Source organism: Perca fluviatilis, chromosome 20, assembly GCF_010015445.1.
Source record: "Perca fluviatilis chromosome 20, GENO_Pfluv_1.0, whole genome shotgun sequence".
In the NCBI taxonomy this organism is placed as follows: domain Eukaryota; kingdom Metazoa; phylum Chordata; class Actinopteri; order Perciformes; family Percidae; genus Perca; species Perca fluviatilis.
Window position 1 is genome coordinate 17,284,230 of NC_053131.1, and position 21,634 is coordinate 17,305,863.

At 39.1% G+C, this 21,634-nt stretch overlaps 1 protein-coding gene and 1 long non-coding RNA gene across 12 annotated transcripts in view; one reads left to right on the forward strand and one right to left on the reverse strand.

The window, feature by feature from the left end:
• Positions 1-21,634, forward strand: part of cnksr1 (connector enhancer of kinase suppressor of Ras 1) — a 29,877-nt gene that overhangs the window by 6,891 nt on the left and 1,352 nt on the right. For 2 of the 11 annotated variants that reach the window (XM_039785135.1, XM_039785141.1), the window contains exons 5-20: positions 6,947-6,988; positions 7,094-7,213; positions 11,075-11,134; positions 14,069-14,137; positions 14,337-14,462; positions 15,674-15,789; positions 17,280-17,425; positions 17,849-18,024; positions 18,122-18,155; positions 18,450-18,625; positions 18,841-18,914; positions 19,351-19,422; positions 20,096-20,166; positions 20,817-20,893; positions 20,979-21,066; positions 21,353-21,537. In XM_039785135.1, the coding sequence (XP_039641069.1) occupies positions 6,947-6,988; positions 7,094-7,213; positions 11,075-11,134; positions 14,069-14,137; positions 14,337-14,462; positions 15,674-15,789; positions 17,280-17,425; positions 17,849-18,024; positions 18,122-18,155; positions 18,450-18,625; positions 18,841-18,914; positions 19,351-19,422; positions 20,096-20,166; positions 20,817-20,893; positions 20,979-21,066; positions 21,353-21,537 (1,632 nt within the window). Of the gene's footprint in view, positions 1-620; positions 885-6,946; positions 6,989-7,093; positions 7,214-11,074; positions 11,135-14,068; positions 14,138-14,336; positions 14,463-15,673; positions 15,790-17,279; positions 17,426-17,848; positions 18,025-18,121; positions 18,156-18,449; positions 18,626-18,840; positions 18,915-19,350; positions 19,423-20,095; positions 20,167-20,816; positions 20,894-20,978; positions 21,067-21,352; positions 21,538-21,634 lie in introns of those variants that run through there. The other 9 variants (XM_039785137.1, XM_039785142.1, XM_039785140.1 and 6 more) reach the window with 7 other exon arrangements.
• Positions 8,980-10,135, reverse strand: LOC120548726. Its single transcript, XR_005637265.1, has 2 exons — positions 10,033-10,135; positions 8,980-9,102 (listed from the first exon to the last, which is right to left on the reverse strand). It is a non-coding gene; the product is annotated as an uncharacterized LOC120548726 (long non-coding RNA).

Below are 21,634 nucleotides of genomic sequence, written 5' to 3' on the forward strand. Positions count from 1 at the left end.
GCACACGTGTGTGCAGTTGTGTGCAGTTGTTTTAAAAAGGTAAAAATGATTGTCCACAAAGAAGTATTGTACCGAGAACATTCTGTCCACTGACTTCAGGGTCATGTAAATTCATACAAGTTTTAAATGACCTGACAGTAGCTAGTTACATTCAAAAATCACACTGGAAACAGATTGGGTAATTTCATATCTAAAATATAAAACATGTGTATTACCTGTTTTGGCAGGTGCTGTGTACTTACCGTGGCAGGTGAGCTACAGTAAAAGGTCAATTTTGGAAAGCTGAGAAGCCCTCACACTTGTTTAACAGACAAGAGAAAATGACATATCATATCATGTCAGTTCTGCTGTCATCAAAGCATTATAAACCTGCAGCTACAGGCTTTGCAGAAGCGTGTACTATACAACTGTATCATGTGTGGGTCCTTAATCTATCAGCAGTGTACACATCATTTACAAACTAGCATGGTCACGGCTTCTTAAAATGTGCTCCTGGCAAATGGAGGCTGGTGTCATGCCCCACTTGTTAACGGTTTTTGACGTTTTGTCAGGAGGCCGTGGCTACATTATGACGTCCTTTTCTGGGGAACTGCTTCCATAGAAGCTACACCACATCTTTCACACCAAAGAAAGGACTCTTATTTGCTGTGTGTCTGTGTGTGTTCTCGCACCCTGAGGCTGATCAAGGTCAGTAGTCAGCTGGTGTTTTTTGGATCCAACAGTGGAGTTGTCAAGTCAGAGTTTCGCAGAACACACCCTCAGTCTGCTTTGAACCAGCCGAGCAGCAAGCAAAGTCCAGGAGAGAGAGACAGGGAGAAAAAAAGAAGGCTCCGTGAACTTGGATATGAGAGCAAAAAAAAAGAATTTCGAAGCATTACATGAAGGTATGTGAGTTTAATGGTGATTCTATGAAAAGAAAAGGAGAACATTTGTGTTGCAAAATCTAACTTTTGAAAGTGTCTTTGACATAAGAACCTTTACCTGAAAATATACAATACTACAAGTGATTTTGTTAAACTTACATTTGAAGGACTGGGAGCTACTGAGACAAATCTGTGACTGTTTCTTAGTTTAAAAGGTGACATTTTGGTTTTGTATTGCAGTGATTCTCAGTCAGGGGTACTTTTCTGCAGTTGCCAGGGGGTACGTGAAAAGATATGAGAGTAGCTCAACTAATTTGAGAAAACAGAAATTATGATTTGGTTAAAAGAATATATCCACATATTAACATTAAGTCAGCTGAACGCTACATGTTGCAATTATGTAAGAGAGTGTGAAAACTAGTCAGCAAGCGAGCACAGTAGTTTAAACAGGTAGCCAAACATAATGACTTAACAGTTCATTGATTAGCTAAACATAATGACGAAACGGTTATAATAATTAGCTAAAAGTAACGTTAATGAATAAATGGTTCCAACACTGAGTAGTAGTAGCCTAATAGGCTAGTATCAGTATGATTGCTGACCAAAACCGACCTTAACATTGACAGTTCCATTGTAAAATGAACAATGTCCACTTTTATACAATTTTATACAAAATAAAGTGTTATGCAATTGGAACATACAATTGAGAATCGAAGACAGGGTATGCAAGTTCATCCAACAGGGCTATGGGGGTACCTTAGACCAAAAAGGTTGGGAACCACTGATTTAATGATTTTCTTTGATCAGAAAGATATCATAATATAATAACAAAATGATCTATTGTTGCTTTATAAGCAATAATCAACCTCTCTGCTGTTGGAGGACTTGTTTAAAGCTTAAGATGGAGGAAATAATGAGAGGCATGAATATAGAAGGCAGAGAATTTCAAGGGGACTGTACTAAAAAATGAACCGTGCAAATTAAAAGAGGCCTCACCTATGTGACCTGTCAGAAGTAAGTGATATTGACTTTATCTTAAGAGAACTCCAATGTTGAGGAGTGGTAAAAGGCAAAGAAAAGAACATGGACAGGGTTGTAAGATTTTGATGGAAAGATAAGGAGCAGGTGTAAAAGAGATTTAACCTAGTGATGTCTGCCAGTCTTTTTATAGCAAGTATGTGACCTGTTGGCACATATTAAATATCCACTGGTGCAAGTCCAACTATGTAAACACAACATGCTGGGGCTTGACTTGACACGGCTTTTGATTTATAACAAAAAAAGACTTGAATCTGTTCAATTGTGTCGAATCATCCGTCTGTTATTGCACCTTTGTGTAGATAGTTTCAGCCTTTTGGTACATGTGTGTACATGCATGCCTGTGTTTTGCATTTGCATGCATTCTTGTTTTCCGCTTTTTTTCAGAGTGTTACACCCACATAATAGCTTGTCTTTGTTTCCTGGACAACTATAGAGAGATATAACAGCTTTCAGGCACAGAACACTGCTGTAAAGTTAGTTTACCGCCTGATCAAGCCACATTTCACAACACAACACAACACAACACGAGACCTTTCTTATTAAGTGAAGTAGATGCATGTTACAGTGCAGCAGAAGGCAAAGAAATTAAATGTTTTCACCTTTTATGACAATGCAGCTATCTTTTTCTCCTCAGTATTTCTATTATGATAACTGGAATCTTATTGCAGCACATTCTGCTTGGGATTATCTGCCATTTATTGACAGTCAGCAGTAAAATTGTGGCTAATATGTAACTACCGTTGCTACAATGAAGTGGATTAAAAGGTCAATCTTGAATGTCAGTCTTTGTTTGAGCTGTTGTTTGGGCACAGAGCTGCTCAAAAAGGTCCATATAATGAAATTATAATTTTTTTCCACTGTATGATACTGTAGGAATTGGCAGTTATAGGTGGCATATTTTCATGGTCTTGTTTGGGTCACTAAAAGGCCAAAAATGCATTGGTTTGAATATTATATGATCTTGGACCATTTGTTCTGCTTTAGTTGATGGATAACTGAAAATGGTTTATCTCTACAGAAACTGTACTGTCTGATGGGACGGTTTTTTACATCTTGTGTTGCAAAACCTGAGGGGTCCATTTTAAAACCATAGCTTTTAAATTTTTTTCAAGCGATTTATTTTAGGTAATATCTTAGGGACTGTTCATTATTTATTTAAGGGGCCACGGGAGGAATTTGGGGATCTTTAGTCAAAATAGACTTGACCCTCCCTTCACCAGCAGTAGATTGTCTATGACCCTCCAAAACGATTGGGATAAGAGGCATGACCCTCCCCAACAATTTATTGATGCCTTCTGTACTGGTTTGCGCTTAGGTAAAGATGTACAGATGCCCTTTGTTTTTTTACAGCCATGAGATGACGTGACTTAACCTCTGCATTCTCATCTTACACATCACACTCCACTATTATGGTGGCCATTTCAGTAGATTTTCTCACTAACATTGTTGTGGTAAGACAATAAGCATGGAAACTAAATGCACACTTCCTGATTACTGCATTATTTCAAATACTAAAGTTACTCTAGTAAAATAGTATTCACATGAAATAAAAATAAAACATTGAGACCATTCAACAAAGCACTCTGGGTAATAACAAACAACACATGAACTGGTTGCTATGGACTCGTCACTAGGCTTCCTCAAGACGTAGATGTGACGTGAGCAACCTGTCTGAAAGTTGTAAGTCTTCTGGTAGCTGTGCCAAGAGAAATCTCAATCATTCCCAATCTTGCAGAGACGGAGAGCGTAGGTATATGTAAGGAGTTAACATAGGCACAGGCTAATTATTGCTAACTAAAATGCTAGTTAACATTAGTAATTAAACTTAAACAGCAAAGGTAAGTCAAAACTGCCTGCGAGCTTCTCCTGTACTATACGGTAATTCCTCTACTAGCCGACAGAAAGTTGCGTGGTTATGACACAATCGTTAGCCTATTTTTGCTATTTTATGCTAACGGGAGGTGATGGCTTGGTAGCATCAAAATGGCGCCAAAGGAGCTACGTGTTCCGGGGAGAGGCTTACCCCCTTCCCCCAAGCAAACTCCGCGTATGAGTCAGACCAATCTGCTGGCGATGGGGGGCCGAGACTGAGAGCTACATGGAAAAATATGCACCAAACAAGCCACTTTGAAATTTTTCCGTTTTCATGAATACAAAAGTTGGGTGACCCCCTAGACTAAAAAATGTTGGGTGATCCTCCCCTCAACAAAGAATAAAAAGACATGACCTTCCCCTATTTTCCTCCAGTGGTACATTCCATAAATACCGAACGGTCCCTTACTGAGAGGAGAAATTAATAGAAGGGAGCGTGATAAACATGCTGGGAGCTCCTCTTTTCATGTCTTCATCTCCTCTCCTCTTGGGTCTCTGCCTCAGCAATATAACACAATGTGACCTAAATGCAAAGGCCTCATATGTCATAGGTCTTATATGCTTTTTATCCATATGTGTGCAAATAAATTGTAACTGTATATGCACTTTAAAATTGATGGATAGACAATAAATATTTTTAAATACTTTTAGATGTTTTTGGGCACTCTTGACTTTTGTTAAGTAACATCAATTAAATCAGAAAGTGATTTGCATGTATTTGTGGTTGTAAGCATATGTTTCAGGGCAGAAGTGTACCTGACACCCACCTCACACACATTGTGTCATTTCCTGTTACAAGGAAATGCAGAAACAGGTTGTAAGCTAATGTTGTGGGAAAGCCTCTAGTGGCATGGCTCCAAGTACTACTTGGATATTGCTGTATTTTAACCTTTTGTCTAAAAAGCAACGTTGAGATGCTGGAAAGAAAGAGGTGTTACTAATAAAGCGAAAGCAGAAGTGATGGTGTGTGGTAGGAGGTGGCAACCAGATTTAAACCTGAGTTGCTATTACCATTACTACCACTAATACCCTGGATCACAATTAGGCTACAGGTGGATCAAGTCATATGTTTCTGTCCTGAGTTTAAACCACAGTTTCAGCATTTGTAACACCATTAACAGTGAATGCATGAAAATTAAATATGAAATATCTCACCAACTATTGGAAGGATTGCCATGAGATTTTCTATGGACCTTCACAGTCCCCAGAGAAATAATTCCTCTGACATTGATGATCCTCTGACTTTAGTGCCACCACAATGTTTACATTTAGCATAGTCATAGTGAGCATGTTAGGATGCTAATGTTAGCATTTAGCTCAACGCTGCAGCCTCACAGAGCTGCTAGCATGGCTGCACACCATTTCAAACCCTTTCTTGTGACTGCCTTGTTGCACTTTGTTTCTTATGGTATTATGTGGCATAAACTCCTCTTAGAGGCTAAAATTAACCCTAAATCCTTTTCCAGATGCATTGTATGTTTGCATCCATAATATGTTGTTGGTAACATTAGCAGCTGGCTCTGAGTAAGGTTACATTTCCAGCTCCTCCGTAATTTAGAATGTTGTACTGTAACAATGATGTTCTGTTTTTTAATAGCTGTCCTTAATTAATTTGTATTTCTGTTTATGCTGTGAATGAAGCCCTAACTACTATAGCTATCTAACTAACTAACTAACTAACTAACTAACTAACTAAGTCACTGTTGCATATAGCTAGCGTCCCATGACAAGACTACTTTGCTCAAATGGAGATTGAGAGAAAGATCTGAACATCTTTAGGTGTTTACACAACCTTTAGTGGTTTGTTGTGGTGTAAATCAATATATTGCAAGTTCTGCATCTCTAAAGTATCCACATGTAAATACCCAAGGGAATAACCACACACACCCCCACAACCCCATCCACAATCTCTCCCTGTCGTACCCCTCCCCTGTCACAGCCTTAATCAGCCCAGAAATCCAACCCTGTTCACTGTTGATCCCTTGTTACATTTCACAGAGATTAGTTTCCCCTAACAGTACTTTATGTAACTCATCACATCGTCATGGCGTTGCAAATTAGCTTAGGGAGTAATGGTATCGGCATCGGCCTATCGTCAATGAATATTCTCGTTGTTAAAACTCAGGAGCAGCTTGACTCTGGATAACTGAAAAAGATAATTTACACAGAAGCCTTTAATGAAATCTGGATCTTCCTGAAGGAGTATTTAAAACTCATGCTGTGTTAAGTTTAGCTGAACCTTCAATGTAAAAAAAGATATTGTGGGCGTCGTAAACACATATGCTTACCTAAATCATGAACCCAAACACCTCAGCACAGACTGAAAACAGTGCCAGCCTGACCATACTGCAGTAGAGCCTATCCTTAGGTGTGTGTGTTTATTTAACTATGTCTTCCCTGTGTGTGTGGACGTTAATTTTGGGGACTTGGGAGACATAGACACACAGGTCCAAGCCTTTTGCCATCATACAGCTGCTCAGTCTCCCTCAACTCTAAAGAACATGTTGGGCTTTAACCCGAATGAGGCCTGGGGTACAACTGTCTCAATTTACACCGCATGATTTTGTAAACTGGAAATTCTACCACATACGCCGTGTAAACATCTACCCTCTTCTATTTTAACATCTCTTTATCCCCTCAATTCAAAGACTGCCCTTCATTTTTCCAGCTCCCGGGCAAAGTCAGAGTAATGCCTGTTGGAGCATTATCAACACCTTCCTCCCTACCAGAGATTAAGCAGTTGTGACATTGACCACTGACTTCCTGTGGTGTACACGCACGTGTGCTTGTGGGGGATTAGTGTGAGCCCTCGGGTTAAGTGGACATTACACACCACCAAAATCGATTGCCCACTTGCTGAACTGCAAATTTCATTGAATAAGTGTTATGTTTTATGTTTGTTTTTTGTTTCTTTCCCCCCATTTATACAAGAGTATATTCTGCTGGGATAAAATACCAGTAAAAGCTCTGGAGTGATGCCTCTCTTGTCTCTGGATACCTTTGGTCTTTCACTTCCCGACTCATGCTGTGAAGAGGAAATAGGACAGGCGTTTTGAGTCAGATTGTCCCATTTCCACAAATCAATTATAGCATTATAAAGGCTGCTATGGTGTCATTGTGGTACACTGCTTAGATGGAACTCATGTTATGTTGTTTCACTCATCCAACAGGATACCACTGTCTATGAAAAGGAAAAGGACATCATATCGGTCGTAAGTATTTGTATATTGTTGCCTACTTTATTACAAGTCATTTTATTTTTTAAGGATTGATTGAGATATTCTTGATAGTAAATGGTGGTTTGTTTCATTCTCTAGTGCCGTCACTTGGTGTCTGTGTGTGATGAGATCCTAAATTCCAGCCCTGATGTGCTTCTTAGCCACACTGCTCAGCTTGAGAGTTTCGACCTAGTGCCTGTGTCACCTGGTGATCAGCTGGTAAAGCCTTCTTGTTCTTAATAACTCCCTTTGTCTTTATCAAATGTAGAACCAAAGAAAAGTATGTGTTTATGCTAGATGCAAATTCTATTTCTATATTAAATGCTAGCACATTTAGCATACATTAACTGCACCAAATATAAGAAAGTTACCATGCTATATGTAGATTTAACTGTTTGACACAAATCCTACAGAATTTAAAATCTGAGGTTTTCCAAATACGGTCTGGGGACCAGTTGTCCAACCGAACTATTTGGGTAATCAATTGATTTATTGCTCAAGAAACATTGTTGAATATTACCTAGTCTCAACCTTTCAACTGGAAAGACTCTTATCTGACAGTGAATGTTTATGTTAATATGTTTTGGACTGTTAGTCAGACATTACCTTAGGGAAATTAAAACAATTTGGGCAATTTATTTTTTACTTTTTTCATTAAGCAAGAAAATATTAATGAGATTATTCGATAATGAAAATTATAATAAATCGTTGGCTCACTATTATCTCCATCCGTGTACAATTCTGGGCCACTGGCTGCTGATCTGCCACTAAGATTAACATAAAAATGTTTTAGAAACCGTAAACCAACACTAAGATTTAGTGTTAATTACATTACTTTTATTCCATCAGCTCATTTTTAAACTCTTCTTCCAGTAAGAGTTCTGCTTTTTCTTTACTTTCCTGGTCACCCCTGGATCGATTTTTTTCTGTTTGTCTCCTCTGTGCAGCATCTTACCATTTCATTATTACCATCATTATAAAACCTCTCTCACCATTCTATTGCCTCTTATTTTCTCTCACTCTTTCATTTTCAGTATTCATTTTCTGCTTTCATCACTGCCTGCAGTTTTCCATCATTTGGTTCCACTCATCACTTCCTTCATCTAACTCAAGGTTATTCCTGTACCCTGTTCTATTCTTTTTACTCCTCCAAAAGCTTCTACAATGTCTAGTTGTTTATACATAACTTTGTTTCTGCCTCTTTTCTTCTCTTAATCCATTATCCTTCAGTCGATACATTCAGTACAACAATTATAGCTATCTTCTTTGCTTGTTATCCACATAATAAATTGTCCTTTTCGTTTATTTCTAAAGTATACATTTGTCCAATTCCCTTCCCTCCTTGTGTACTCAGCCCATTAGGTAAAAGTGTCTTGTGTTAGATAGTAGCAGTCCAATTGTTTTTGTGCTCGCTCACTCGGCCATCCTAATCTCTGTATTTTCTTAGAAGCGGATTTTCTAGTTTCACTTCCGTCACCCTGACACTGAAGTCCATTGACGCATAATTGTGCGTCTCTAGGTGGCTGCAGGTGTGTAAAAGGAGTTGGTTTTAGCTAAACAGTTGGGAGTAATTTCCCAATTTTTCCACAGTAGAACAGGATTATTTCAACAAATGTGCTTAAGAACTAGCAACAAAACCTAATTAACCTCAACTGACAGAGAAATTGATTGAAAAAACGAGGTCTGTTGTGTGTTTACATGCACAGCAGTAACCGGGTATTAAGTGAATTACCGGGTTATGCCAGTTCTTCCCATATACATGAGCCGGGAAGAATGGGAAGATTGAAAGGGGAGTAACTCTACGTCCGGTACAGTAGGTGGCGCTCTGCCAAAATTGCTCATTAAAAAAAAAAAAATGTAGGGCCGACAATGCCACCTAGGATTTTGATGAGGCCTAGGACCTCTTTAAAATTATTTCTAAATTAAAACAAAAGCAAAGTTCTTAAAATCAGAGGTGAGCAGAGCAAAAACACACTAACCCAAGGTTTAAAACTTTAGACATTTATTTAGATAAAAATAATAAAAACCCAAGGCCTGAGAGGGGACGGTTGTGGTAGCGGGAACTGGAATTTCCCCATGGAATCCGTCAGTGCGCCCAGAGGTATGCCCTGGGAGGTAGGATCACACATTAGACACAAGTAGTTATAGGAACATAGTTATAGGAAAAGTCCACTTCTAAGCAGATCTACTAATTACTCTACCCCAAAACCGTTTTTCTATTTGCATTCACACTGGCCAAGTGGCCATAGGGACTATAGGAGGGGTAAGGGAGTGATGCAAGCACGGCAACGGTCTTTATAGCGTTAAAATCAGAAAACAAATACACCCAAAAAAGTATGAACTAAATACTAAATCTAATGTATATAGCCTCTGTCTGTCTGTCTGTCTGTCTGTCTGTCTGTCTGTCTGTCTGTCTGTCTGTCTGTCTGTGCCAGCGAAAAGACCACAGGTTCCTGTTGATCTTATGATGGATGTGTTGTGATATTTAAACAAACGAACAGTCAACGGCGAAATACAAGCCTCTTATTAACGAGAGCGGTCTGAGAGACCTCCAGCTTACAGCGGGGTCTCTGAGCAGCGACGACCTAGCGGCCAGGGCAGGCGCCTGCTGGCTGTCGCCTCACTTCATGGCGCTTCTCAACTCTGAAAACTTTGAAGCAAATTGTCAATTCTGCATAAATTTTTGCAAGAACACCTATATTTGAAATATAAATAGTTCATTTCTCGCCTAAAACGTTCTCAGAACTGAATTTAGTGATGAATAAGATGGCAAAAATTGTCCCGTTGTTGGTCTGTCTGTATCGGAAACCCGACCCTCGTTGACCTAGGTTCCTATGCTGAAAAGGGAACAGCGAAAAGACCCTGCCCTGAAGTAGGAGCTGAAAGAGTTACAGGAACTGCGGTCAGAGGAACTTAAAAATCCTCAAATTGGTCCAGTCGGAACACGAGAAAAAAAGGGTTGTAGGAACGTTATGTTCTAGGAACTGCAAAAATCTCTCCGGTCGGAAAAAGCGGCTATTGTCTTCTATCACACTCACCTAAACCGCAGGAGGCTTTGCTCCCCAGTCCTGTCGTTCTCTTATACCACCATATGTTGCCATTTACTCCTGTCTTCTGTCTCTCTTCTGTGTTGCTCAATCACACGCCTCTTTTTTTTAATTTTTTTTTATTGTCTGTTTCCTTCATTCCCAGGTGAGTCGCATCAGTGCTAATTGGCACTGGGTGTGGGGCAAGGTTAAGTCAGCATCTCTGTACACAATCAACACTACAAAATAAAAGCATGCAACAGCAACACAATAAAACAAACCATGCAAAAGACTAGTAAAAATAAGAGCACTGCAAAACACAATTAAAAACATGCAAACACAAAATGTCCTCCCTTGACCTGCTCACATTATATCTGCTTTAAACTATTTATACATGTTTAGATACTCCTATGAATGCTAAATGGGGGGGGGGGTATGCTGAACCACAGGGTCAGCTTTGTGTAAGATGTTATAACTTCATAACATTTTGAGGTTTACATTTGAATTGTATATGTAGAATTGTATTATATACTTCTTCATTGTATTGTGTTGAATTGTATAGCTACAGCTGAAAGGACCTGGATATTTTTAACAAATAAGTTGATATATTATATATATAATAATTAAATATAATATGTTGTAATTATGAGTAATGGGAGGAAATGGTTTCTTATCAGGCTCTTTTTGCTGTGCTCTTTTCAGTTCAAAGTTTGAATCCATTCATGTTTCTTTTGCCATGTAATACGTATTGATTATGTGATCTGGGCTTTCTGGGGTGTGATTAGTTGGCTCTCCCCACGTCCATTATGACTCAAAATAATCTATCAAGGCCGGCTGAGCGGTAATTACAGGCTGAACCATCAATACATCTGGAGACAGACATCAATATCTCCCCGCAGACTCCATCGATGACAGTGACATGATAGAGCAATGTTTACATGTCCATTATGGTGAATCATTTTGATGATGTGTAAAATTAGCTTTCTGTATATTGCAAATTTGTAGGTTATCAGTCTGAAATGTATCTCTTTCTTCTTCTTTCTTTTTCTCTTAGGGGATTGAGATAACGTCCACCGGCTCCATTAACCACTATGTGACGGGAACTGCTGCTGAGGTCAGACTCTCTTGTTTATTTGATCACTGATGACTCAGCCCACAAATCCACACAGGGTTAACCATCTCTGTGCTCTTAACCAATCCTCTTAGGAGCAACGTGACTCAAACCTTTACTCCTTTTGAACTCCAGACCATGAGGTTAACTTCAACTACAGTTTGTCTCTTTGCAAGAGCCCCGTGAAAAAAAAGCTGGTGGGGTTACATCCAAAAGAGTCTCACATTGTTTCATTTCTGAACCGGCTTTGTCTTGTTAAAAAGTGCGCTGACGAGTGTAAGAGGTAACACGCTGTGACTCTGTGGTTCAGGTCTGTCACATATTTCTGCAGGAGATAACACTTAAACACTCGTTTCCACGTCTTCTATTGAAACGTTTGGATCTGCTATTGCACTTGTCTGTCAGGATTTCTCCTCTAGAAGGAACTGGAAATATATTTTCAAACTAAAATAGAAGAATGATCAGTTTTACATCAACTGTCTTCTATGTTTGTGACAATAACATTTTATTACAATCATGTTTTTTTCAACTATGAATTCTGCTCTGCACACGTAGTATGAAGTATAAAAGTTTGATTTGGATTAATTTATTAAGGAAGCATGAGCTCTGGAAAAGGCAGAAATCCCCTTTGAAGTACTTTTGTGTGACACATTATTTTTAGCTGTTGGCTTATCTTTTTACTGCTTTGAAATGGAAACCAATCTGAGCTCTTGTGCTGCAAATACACTGTATTTAAAAATATATTCTTGAGGCTACTTGGGCCAAATGCTGCTGACTGCAAACTGAATGTAAACAAAGAAACATCTTACAGTAGATGACCCATCATGGCTTACAATATTTATGTACGTGCATTAGTCACAATTAGTTGTCCCATGTGTTATATTTATAATTTACGAGTTATTCGTCGATTTTACTCTTAATAAGGTTACAGCTTCACCTTTAAATTGGAGATAATTTGATGGGACTATCAGACTAGTTACTTCTGAGTGATTTGATAGTCGCACTTATAGTAACTGATTGTTATACTGGATGAACGCAGTAAAATAATCCCATAGGAGGAAGAGAGATACATGATTTTATGAGAAAGCCGAAGATCTGTTGGATAAAAGTGGGCTTGTAAAATAAGCTCTGAGCGATGGAAAGATGGAGGAGTGTCAGCCAGGGTAAGGAGGGCTTGTGAAATTAGAGCAAGGGCAGCTGTCCTGTGGGACAGATAGATGGAGATGTTTTTGTTCCATTATGTCAACAGCAAAGTACTCTTGACTCCCCTGCTACTGCAGTTACATCACTAACTGCTAAGAAGAGACGTGACCACTGGCCACAAAACACACACACACACACACACACACACACACACACACACACACACACACACACACACACAGTACAGCCTGTGTGCATGATATTTGTTCCGCCTCAGCCTCACAGGCTCACAGAGAAAGTACCCATACAATTATAAAATCACCCTGGGGTACTATTACTGCAAGGTGTCCACAAAGTCAATGTTCCATTTCACTGGTTCCTCTTTGGATTTCCTCAGGACAACATTAGGCGTGGGTGATATGATGATACCGCAAGACAATTTACGTTTTATTCATTATTTGCCATACCAAGTTAGCTATTCCTTTTAATACTTGTAGTTGTATTAGATAATTGCAAGATTTTCGACATTTTTGAAAAGACATTTGTCTGTTATTCCCACTTATTTTATTCTCTTACCATCAAATCTCTTAAACAATTAATCAAATTTCCAGAACATTTACTTTATGATTATATATATATATATACATACATACATATATATATATATATATATATCATTCAATATATTCAAGGTTCATTCCATATATTCAAACTTCACATATGTATATATATATAATAATTTCCTAAATGGCATGCCATAATATGTACAGTATATATATACATTGATGTTGATATAAAGTTACATACAGTGATAGAGGATTTTATTTCAGGGTCTTAAATTATTTCTAGCTTCAAAAGTTTGCAAGTTGTGATTAACTGCCAGATCACAAGAATAAATTGAGCGTCAGCGTCAGTTCTGGCAGGCCAGGTAGTCAAGTCGCTGCTAACGCTATTGGCCAACAACACGGTCTCATCAGCTGATCTGCTCCAGCGGAGCTGCATCAGCTGATCTGGATTAGCGCATCAGCTGGTCAACACCCCTCGCTGCTTAATGGCTACACTCAAACAGGGCGCCCTATTTAAAACAGATTCACTTTGCTCCTACCTGCTTGCTGCTCGCTTCTCTGCCGCCCGCCACCTCCCCTGCTCCTCCTTGTCGTGTATAACGTGGCATTTGCTTCTATGTCGTCGTTGCTGCTCTGTTCATGTGGGGGAGTATTTCAGCTCACACAGTCCTAAACTGTGTGAGCATTCCCTAATGCTGCTGCTGTCCTCTGACTCTCTGCTATTTCATGGTGTTTATGAAAGGTCAGAGGACTCCCTGAACAGAGCCATACCGCCAAAAATTTAATTCAGAATTTATTAACTGAAATGCAATTAAAATTAAGTCAATAAAAATTTCCTAAATTATTTTTATTGTCATGTGTGTTCTTGACTTAATGGACCTGACAGAACTATTACAGTTATTGTTCATTTTTGGAAATGTGCTATATAGCTCTACAGTATGTTGTCAGTAGTCACAAATATGTTATGTGATATGACAAAAAATTATATTTGTCAAAATTGCCATAATATACTGTATTTAACAGGAGTTGATAAACAAGCCCATATAGCTAAAAAAATAAAAACACAAAACATGTCAAAATGTACAGTACTGCAAAAACCACTAAATCTCTACCAGGTCATTTATTGCATGTCACAGTGGATAAGAGCACAAAAAAGTAAAGTAAAGCAAAAATGACCAAAAGTTGTTTTTAGGAGTTCTTATTTGTGTTGTCTCTTCTTTTTTTGCAGCCTTCAAATGATGCCTATGTAAAGATATTGGCTGGTGATGAAGTGATTCAAGTCAACGACCAGATAGTGGTGAGTGTTACAAAATATACAGTATGTGTTGCACTGCTCCATAGCACTGTATATGTGGGCTCCTCTCAGTCTTAGGCTTTATGTCTTAGCTCCAAAGTAACTGAGATAAACCTCCGTACAGTTACTGTTCCTGCAAAGTGTTTCCGTGTCTGAAACAATAACCTTCAATGAGAAATAATCATCTGTTTGGCTGCATCAGGTGGGCTGGAGCAGAGCTAACCTTGTAAAAAAGCTGCAGGAGAATCCCAGCGGAGTGACTTTGGTCCTGAAGAAGATTCCTGAGTCAGTGCGACGCAGAAACCCAGTCCAGCTCTCCTCCACACAGGTCAGGGATCTCTAAAGTCCTCTTCCACTCACCTCATCACTCCATCAACTATACCAACTTCTCAAGTAGAAAATGAAAAGTCTGGACACGCTGTATACCTTTCTGGTTTACAAAGGAAACTGTGCTCAGTTGCAAACCAGCAAATGTGGTATGGATATATGAATGGATAATGACCATAATGATAGTCATACATTTCCCCTTTACCAACACTTTAGTCCATGATCTTCAAAACTAGATTTTCAAAAGGAGATTCTAGCAAAAACAAAATATTTTGCACAAAAATAATCTAAAAAGATTGATTGGAAGAATAGCTGAATTTTCAGTATGTGTTTGCTCTATCCATCACTTTATAATCTCATGAAATGTAATGAACATTTGTGTGCATCATTACATCATTTGCTGTCTCATCCATGTGTCACACACATTATCTTCACCTCCAACCCCCATTTTGACAGGACATTAGGAAAAACTGCATATCATCACAGTATTCCAGCATGCACAATTACTCACAATTACCACACAGGGGCTTCAACATGTCTTAGGAATAATATTATTCTTGTTACTCATACTATGCTTTAGAAGCATGTGGGCTTGAAAAATGTGTTTGGAAAATGTGTAATTGTTTGTGAAGCCATTAGAAGAAACACCAAGTCAACTGTGTTATTGTTGCATACAATTAAAATGTTCTACCACTTAGTTCACATTTAGCATAGTTACACCCGGGGCTGAAACGTCAAATCATGCTTCAGAAACTGGATTATTTGCATAGTTTATGTCAGAGGAACCCTAAGCTTCCCTGTCATGAGAATCCCCTTTTCAATTTCCTTTTAACATCTCCTGGGATCCGTTTCCATAAACACTTAGTCTCAGTAGTCACTATGGCGACTGTTGTTTGTCTTTGAACTACACACTGAATTACATACTGAATCTGAGACGAGCGCACACACATTTCACATTTCACACCCCCTTGTGACTATTACCATGTTAATCTCAGATCTAGCTGCAGCCGTAGGGTGAGAAAATGCACATAAAATGATGTTAATCAGCTCTGCATTGCTTTTAGCAAGAGCTTCACAGACTGTGTGTGTATGTGTGTGTTTGTGTGTTGTTGTCTCATCTCCTAAGCCACAGAAAGAGCATATGAAGCTCCCCTAACCCCTAAATACACACACAGTTTAGTATGCACATTCACATAGTTGATTTCTTTTCAGAAGGAGGAAGAGGAGAAAGAAGAGAGGTCCGAGGAGGAGGAAGAGGACGAGGAGGGGAATCCGAGACACTCCATATTTGAGAGGGTAGCAGCCTCTGTCAGGTCCCTGTCTTTTAGGTGAGAGCATGCTTAAGCTTTCCCCTCTATTAATTAGCTATCCCTTTAAATCATTCTAGGAGCACAGGTCCTTGTGGGTATTGGATTTTAATTTGTTTTTTACAAACCTGAACCTTCCCTTTATGATAATCTCCTCTTCCCTGTCTATTAGGTGAGAGCATTAATTATCTCTTATTCTAAATTAGCTCTATTTGAAATGAGCTGTCATTAGTTGTCTTTTTAGGTGCTCAGCCAAAGAAAGCCATTGCATAGAGCTGAATGATTCAAGCGACCAAAATACATTAATGCACCATACTTAAAATATGAAATGTGTGTCAAGTAAAGGTACCTTGAGGAATTTATCACGTAGTAGCATTATGGAGCAATGCTTTATATTTTGTGCACACGCATACGGGTGAGACGATACACATTCCTTCCAATGGTTTCACTCTATTCTAGTGACCAACAGGTGGCAGTAATGTGCCAAGAAATGTAGCAATGCACCAGCAAAATGGAGGAAAGAAGACTGCTAGCAAACAATAAAATGTCAAATGTTTTATGAGGAAGGAAATGCACTCAGCATTTTTGATAGGCTTCAGGGATACATACAAAACCTTTTGTTTGAGAAGTGTTGAATGTAAACAGAATTGTATGTGTTTAGAAGAAAACTCCAAAGGGTACCTTTTAATTGTAAAAACCATACATGATCAGAATGTGCTAAATGAAAAGTGAATGAAAGAATTCCTTTGAAGCAAATCATCTCACCGTACCTGAGTCTCTCTTCTCAAATACAGTGTTTTAATTTGTAGTATAACCAATGCAAAGCAATCTTTTTTAGAAGTGTTATGACTCTACATCTCATAGCAGTTTGGCCATAAGTTTGTTTCACTAAACTACTAAGGATTTACTCAATAGAGCTGAACCTTCCACAAACCCTTTTAACCTTTTTAATCTGCCAGGACCCGGTAGGTTTGCGATGAGGACACACTGCAAATGTCATAAATTCCACCACGACCCCACAACCTACAGCTGACTGGAAATGAGAGAATTGGAAGAGATGAGCAAAAAAATGTATAGATGAGGGAGTTTTGGAGAGATGAAGAAAGATACAATCAAGGGAAGGGAAAAAAAGAAAAAAATTGGGAGAAGGGAGGAAAAAGAGTGATGGAGAGGCAAAAAGAGTCAGTGAGAGCTGATGGAGAGCAGGCGAACTCAGACAAATGGAGGGAGTAGGCGGGGATGGTGCATTAAGGTTGTAAATAATCCTGTCACATTGTGACACATTACTAACTCCAGTCTAAAGGAAAGAAAAACAAGTACACACTTTAGACCACTGGCAAGCAGCATATAGTCATATTTCAGCTTTTTAAAAGACAATAAAGGTAATTTATACTGTTTTAACTCACCAGTACAGCTGAATCTCAAATCTCAGACATTACAGCCTCTCAGAAGCACCCGAATGCACCATCAGTGAGTTGTTTTGATCTGTTTCTATGTGTTTCCCACTGCAGGAAAGCCATTCACAGTGAAGAGGTACATCAGCAGCCTATGGGACAAGAGGAATCAGAGTTGTCCTCTGATAGGGAGCTGGAAGGGAGTCCATCTCTCACTTCATATCAAAGCCAACGGGGGGGGCTATCACTACTGTCAGCCTCAGGTAAGAAACACAGGTGGGAGCTCGGGCCTTCGGCACCAAGAGAGCATCTTTTTTCAGTTGTTGAAGCAGGATATTGGACGAAACATAATGCAGAGAGGGTTTTGCAGAGACAGGTGTTCTTTGTTAAAGAGATATATAATGTAAAGAAGGAAATCCATCATACACCATCTGCAGGGAGAAAAAGCCTTAAATACATTGGCTACAATAAGGCAATTTGAAATAGACCTATCACCCTGAGATCTTACTGTAAGCAGTGTAGACTGTATAAAAGAGTATTACATGTAGATCATTGACTGGTGACTCAAATTAATGTGAATTATGATGGTGTGTTGAATAGTTGTACTGTCACTTAACTGTCAAAACAAATACTAGAATTTTCACTTCTGGTTTATGCGGGTAATCAGATTCATGTGTGTTTCTCAGGGGAGTTTGAGAGTTTGGAAAGTTCAAGACTCTCCCCCGGACTAAGACACGACCTGTCTCCGTCACCCAGAAGTCTTTCTCCCTTTGGATTTGGGTCATTCAGAAGTCCTTCACCTCAGGGAGTGGACCAGGACACAGCTAGCATAACTTCCTGCCCTGAAATGGTGGGACACAGGGTGAGAGAGAAACTGCCAGACATATTAAACATTTTGAACACATTCAAACTCCATTTGAATTTAACACAGAATAAACTTTATTGGCTTCTCTTTTCAGGGCAATAAGGAGACACAGAAGAGCTCTACAAAAGGTAAACGCTTATACTGTAATACTACATGAATACAAGCAAAACACTCCACTGCAAAGCTTGTAGTCAAGAGCATCTTCGTCAAGTCAAACTCAGTACCAAAACCAGGTCGTATAAAATTGACGATAGGGTCCATAGGGGTTCGGACCAAATCAATATTAAAACAAAAGCAAATGAAGCCCTAGTTTAAGAGAAGAATAGGGGGATCGCATGTCCAATGTTAGTAGAAAATGTGTTTGTTGATCTCCATCGTTTCTTGCTCTTCTTCTTCTCCTTCCCATCCTTTCTTCCTCTCAGGAATGTCGACAGCTATGAGTCGGCGCCGTGTGTCCTGCCGCGAGCTGGGTCGACCCGACTTCGACGGTTGGCTGTGGAAGAAGAGAAAGGAGAGCAGTGTCTTCCTTGCCCAGAAGTGGCAGCGCTTCTGGTTCGTCCTAAAGGGGCCTTCCCTTTATTGGTACACCAGCCCACAGGTGGGAATAACACTACGGCAATAGTTACTCTCTCCAGAACCAAATAAATGACAAGTACCGTTGAAACACACAAAGATAATGTTAATGCTGTTCTTTCATTGTATTATGGTTTAGTCAATAGTAATGACTATTTTAAAATTGATTTAGCTTATTTTCCTTGAGCCAGTCTTATAACATAATTGAATTGTGTGTTTGTATGTGATTTCTTTCTGCAGGATGAGAAGGCAGAGGGTTTCGTCAATATAGCCAGCTACAACATAGAGAGCGCTGGAGAGCACAAGAGAAAATAGTAAGTATGAACTCAATAAATTGATCATATTCACAGGTTTTTTAACAGTTTATACAGGAATATGTGAGGATCTGTAGTTTGTTGATATTATGAAAGATACGATGCAGTAATCAAAAAGTATTTTAATCTTTTAGACGCCGCTGGGTAGTTTGAAACAATAAACTTTATTGTCCCCGTGCACAGTGGATGATCTGTTTTGGCTTTATGCAACAATCTGTGGTCACGTACGTGATGCAGAGAAATAAAAAACCTATTTTCTCTATTTTCAAAATCAACTGAAAGAAAAAGCGCCTGTTGTATCTGAATCTGAATTCATAGAATCTCAAAAGAGATGAGGAATGAGAATTTGTTCACAAATTTGTTCACGTCGTCTTGACTTTTATTTTAATTCCTCTCATGTTTATGCCTCCCTCTCTCTTTGTTCTCTCCCTACAAGCGTGTTTAAAATGTGCCACCCGCGATTTCACAACTTCTTCTTTGCGGCAGAAAATGTCAGTGACATGAGCAAGTAAGTTTGATTACAATCTAAGGCCGTGTTCAGGCTGTCTCTCTTCTCTTTCTTTCTTTTTCCAGATGAGCAGATGAGCCAAGTCTGTTTGATAATGCAAGTTTAGCCTCCTGTCCCACATTTCTTTCATAAATGTTCAGCTCTAAAATGCATCTGCATAACAGTAGATTCATTCATAATTTGCAAACAGAGTGAGAGGTGTTACATACTTTAACACGTGCTGGTCTGCACTGCCCCCTACAGTTGGCTTTTCCAGGATCCTGTTCAGTGGTGTCGTCTAATGTATTGCAGTGGGTATACTGTACTGTGTATATATATATATATGGGCCAGAATGGCCCTCCACCAGGGAAATTATTTAGCCTATGCAAAAAAAAACAACAACACAGATGACAATTCTAAATATGTCAAAAATATAATGGAAAGTATGTCGTTGCGTGTCATTGAGCATTTTTAAGTGGGTATATGGAAATCCAGGAGCTTTCTTAGTGGGTATACTGCATATACCTGCATATATATCACGTAGACTACACCACTGATCCTGTTTTAGTACTGTTTGAAGTAATGATCACTTTTGTTAAAATTTAAAGCTGTGGTAGCATAATCTTAAACATTACTGAAACAGAAATTGCATTTGCTTTGTCTGTGTTGATACATCATGTCTCTTTTCTCCAGGTGGATTAACTGTCTGATCCCAGCCATACAGAAGCACAAGAAGTTCCACACAGGCCCAGATAACGAAGAAGGTGGGCAAACATTCTCCTTCTATTGTTTAACTTGTATTTTTGTAATTTACCCATTAAAAGTTATGCGATTAAAAATGCATTTAGTGGTTTCACTCACCCCAAATGTCTTGCAATATTTTTGGTGCATATATATTCTATTTTATTTGACTTGCGATTTTAGGTTTCATAAATAAAACTGATGCATCATGAGGTGTCCTGGTGCTGGCGCCAAAATGATGGATAAAGATTGTAGTGTTTCCTCCTCCGAGTCCGTTAAGTTCAACATCACTCATACCATGGCCATTTATAAGCGAGGAAAATATATATCAAAGTCATCTTTTTAAACATTGCAGTCTTATTAATTCATGGTTATGATAATTACACCAGGCAGAGTTAACTGGCAACATAGAACAAAGCATAATTACTGTTGCTATGGTTACCTGCCGTTTATTATGTGATTTTAGTCCAGCCAGCCAATTAAAAAGGATCAGAAATGGTATCTGTATACCTGATCTTTTAGTATACTGTGATATGATGTATAATGGTGATATCATTAATTTAACACCTGCATTTATATGATGTATAATGGTGATATCATTAATTTAGCACCTGTTTATATGATGTATAATGGTGATATCATTAATTTAACACCTGTGTTTATTTGTGAACAGAATGTTACAGTGAGACTGAGTCAGAAAGCGAGAGATCACCTTCACCCCGCAGAAGAAATAAGGTTGCCACAGTAAGAGTAAGAGTTTACACGTGCATAAACACACGACACACACCATTTGGAGTACCATTCAGATTATTATGTGTCTCATTGTGTGCCTCAGAAAGTGCAGTCCCACACTCTGCCTCGCCCCAAGGGGAAGACAAGGGTGCCAATATCGAATACTGTGACAGGGGGCAGCAAAGCAACAGGTATGTACTGTATAGGCTAACTGTCTCAGCTCTTTGCTGCTTTCTTATTTTCTCTCTCTGAATGAGTTATCTCTTTAAGCTGTGAAGACGGCGTCCCTCTGATAGTGTGGAATTCATTTTCATCGTGACATGTTGTTTTCTTGAGTGCACCCTATGGATGTTTTAACAAATGATGTTGTCAGCCAAACCCCCACTGCTCTTTTTATGCATTTAATTCTATCTTTTTTTCACATATCTCCCTCCATCTTCATTTGCTCTTCCCTGTCTGTGTCTGCATCCCTGTGAGAAGGAGGACCGGTGGATGAGATGGGCATGATGTTAAACAACATAAAGGAAGGAGGGGTCTCTCTGATTGGCCACGATCAGCCGTTTACACACGACCACTTCAGGAAATCGTTCATTCGACGCAACAAGAACCCCATCATCAATGAGAAGGCGCACACGCTCCGGGCCCTGCAGAGCACCCTTAAGGTAAGCAGAAAAGTCCTGATGACACACTGACACAGGTCAACCACCTAAACATCAAGTAGTTACCATACAGGTACTATTAATTCAGCACTGGCCAGTG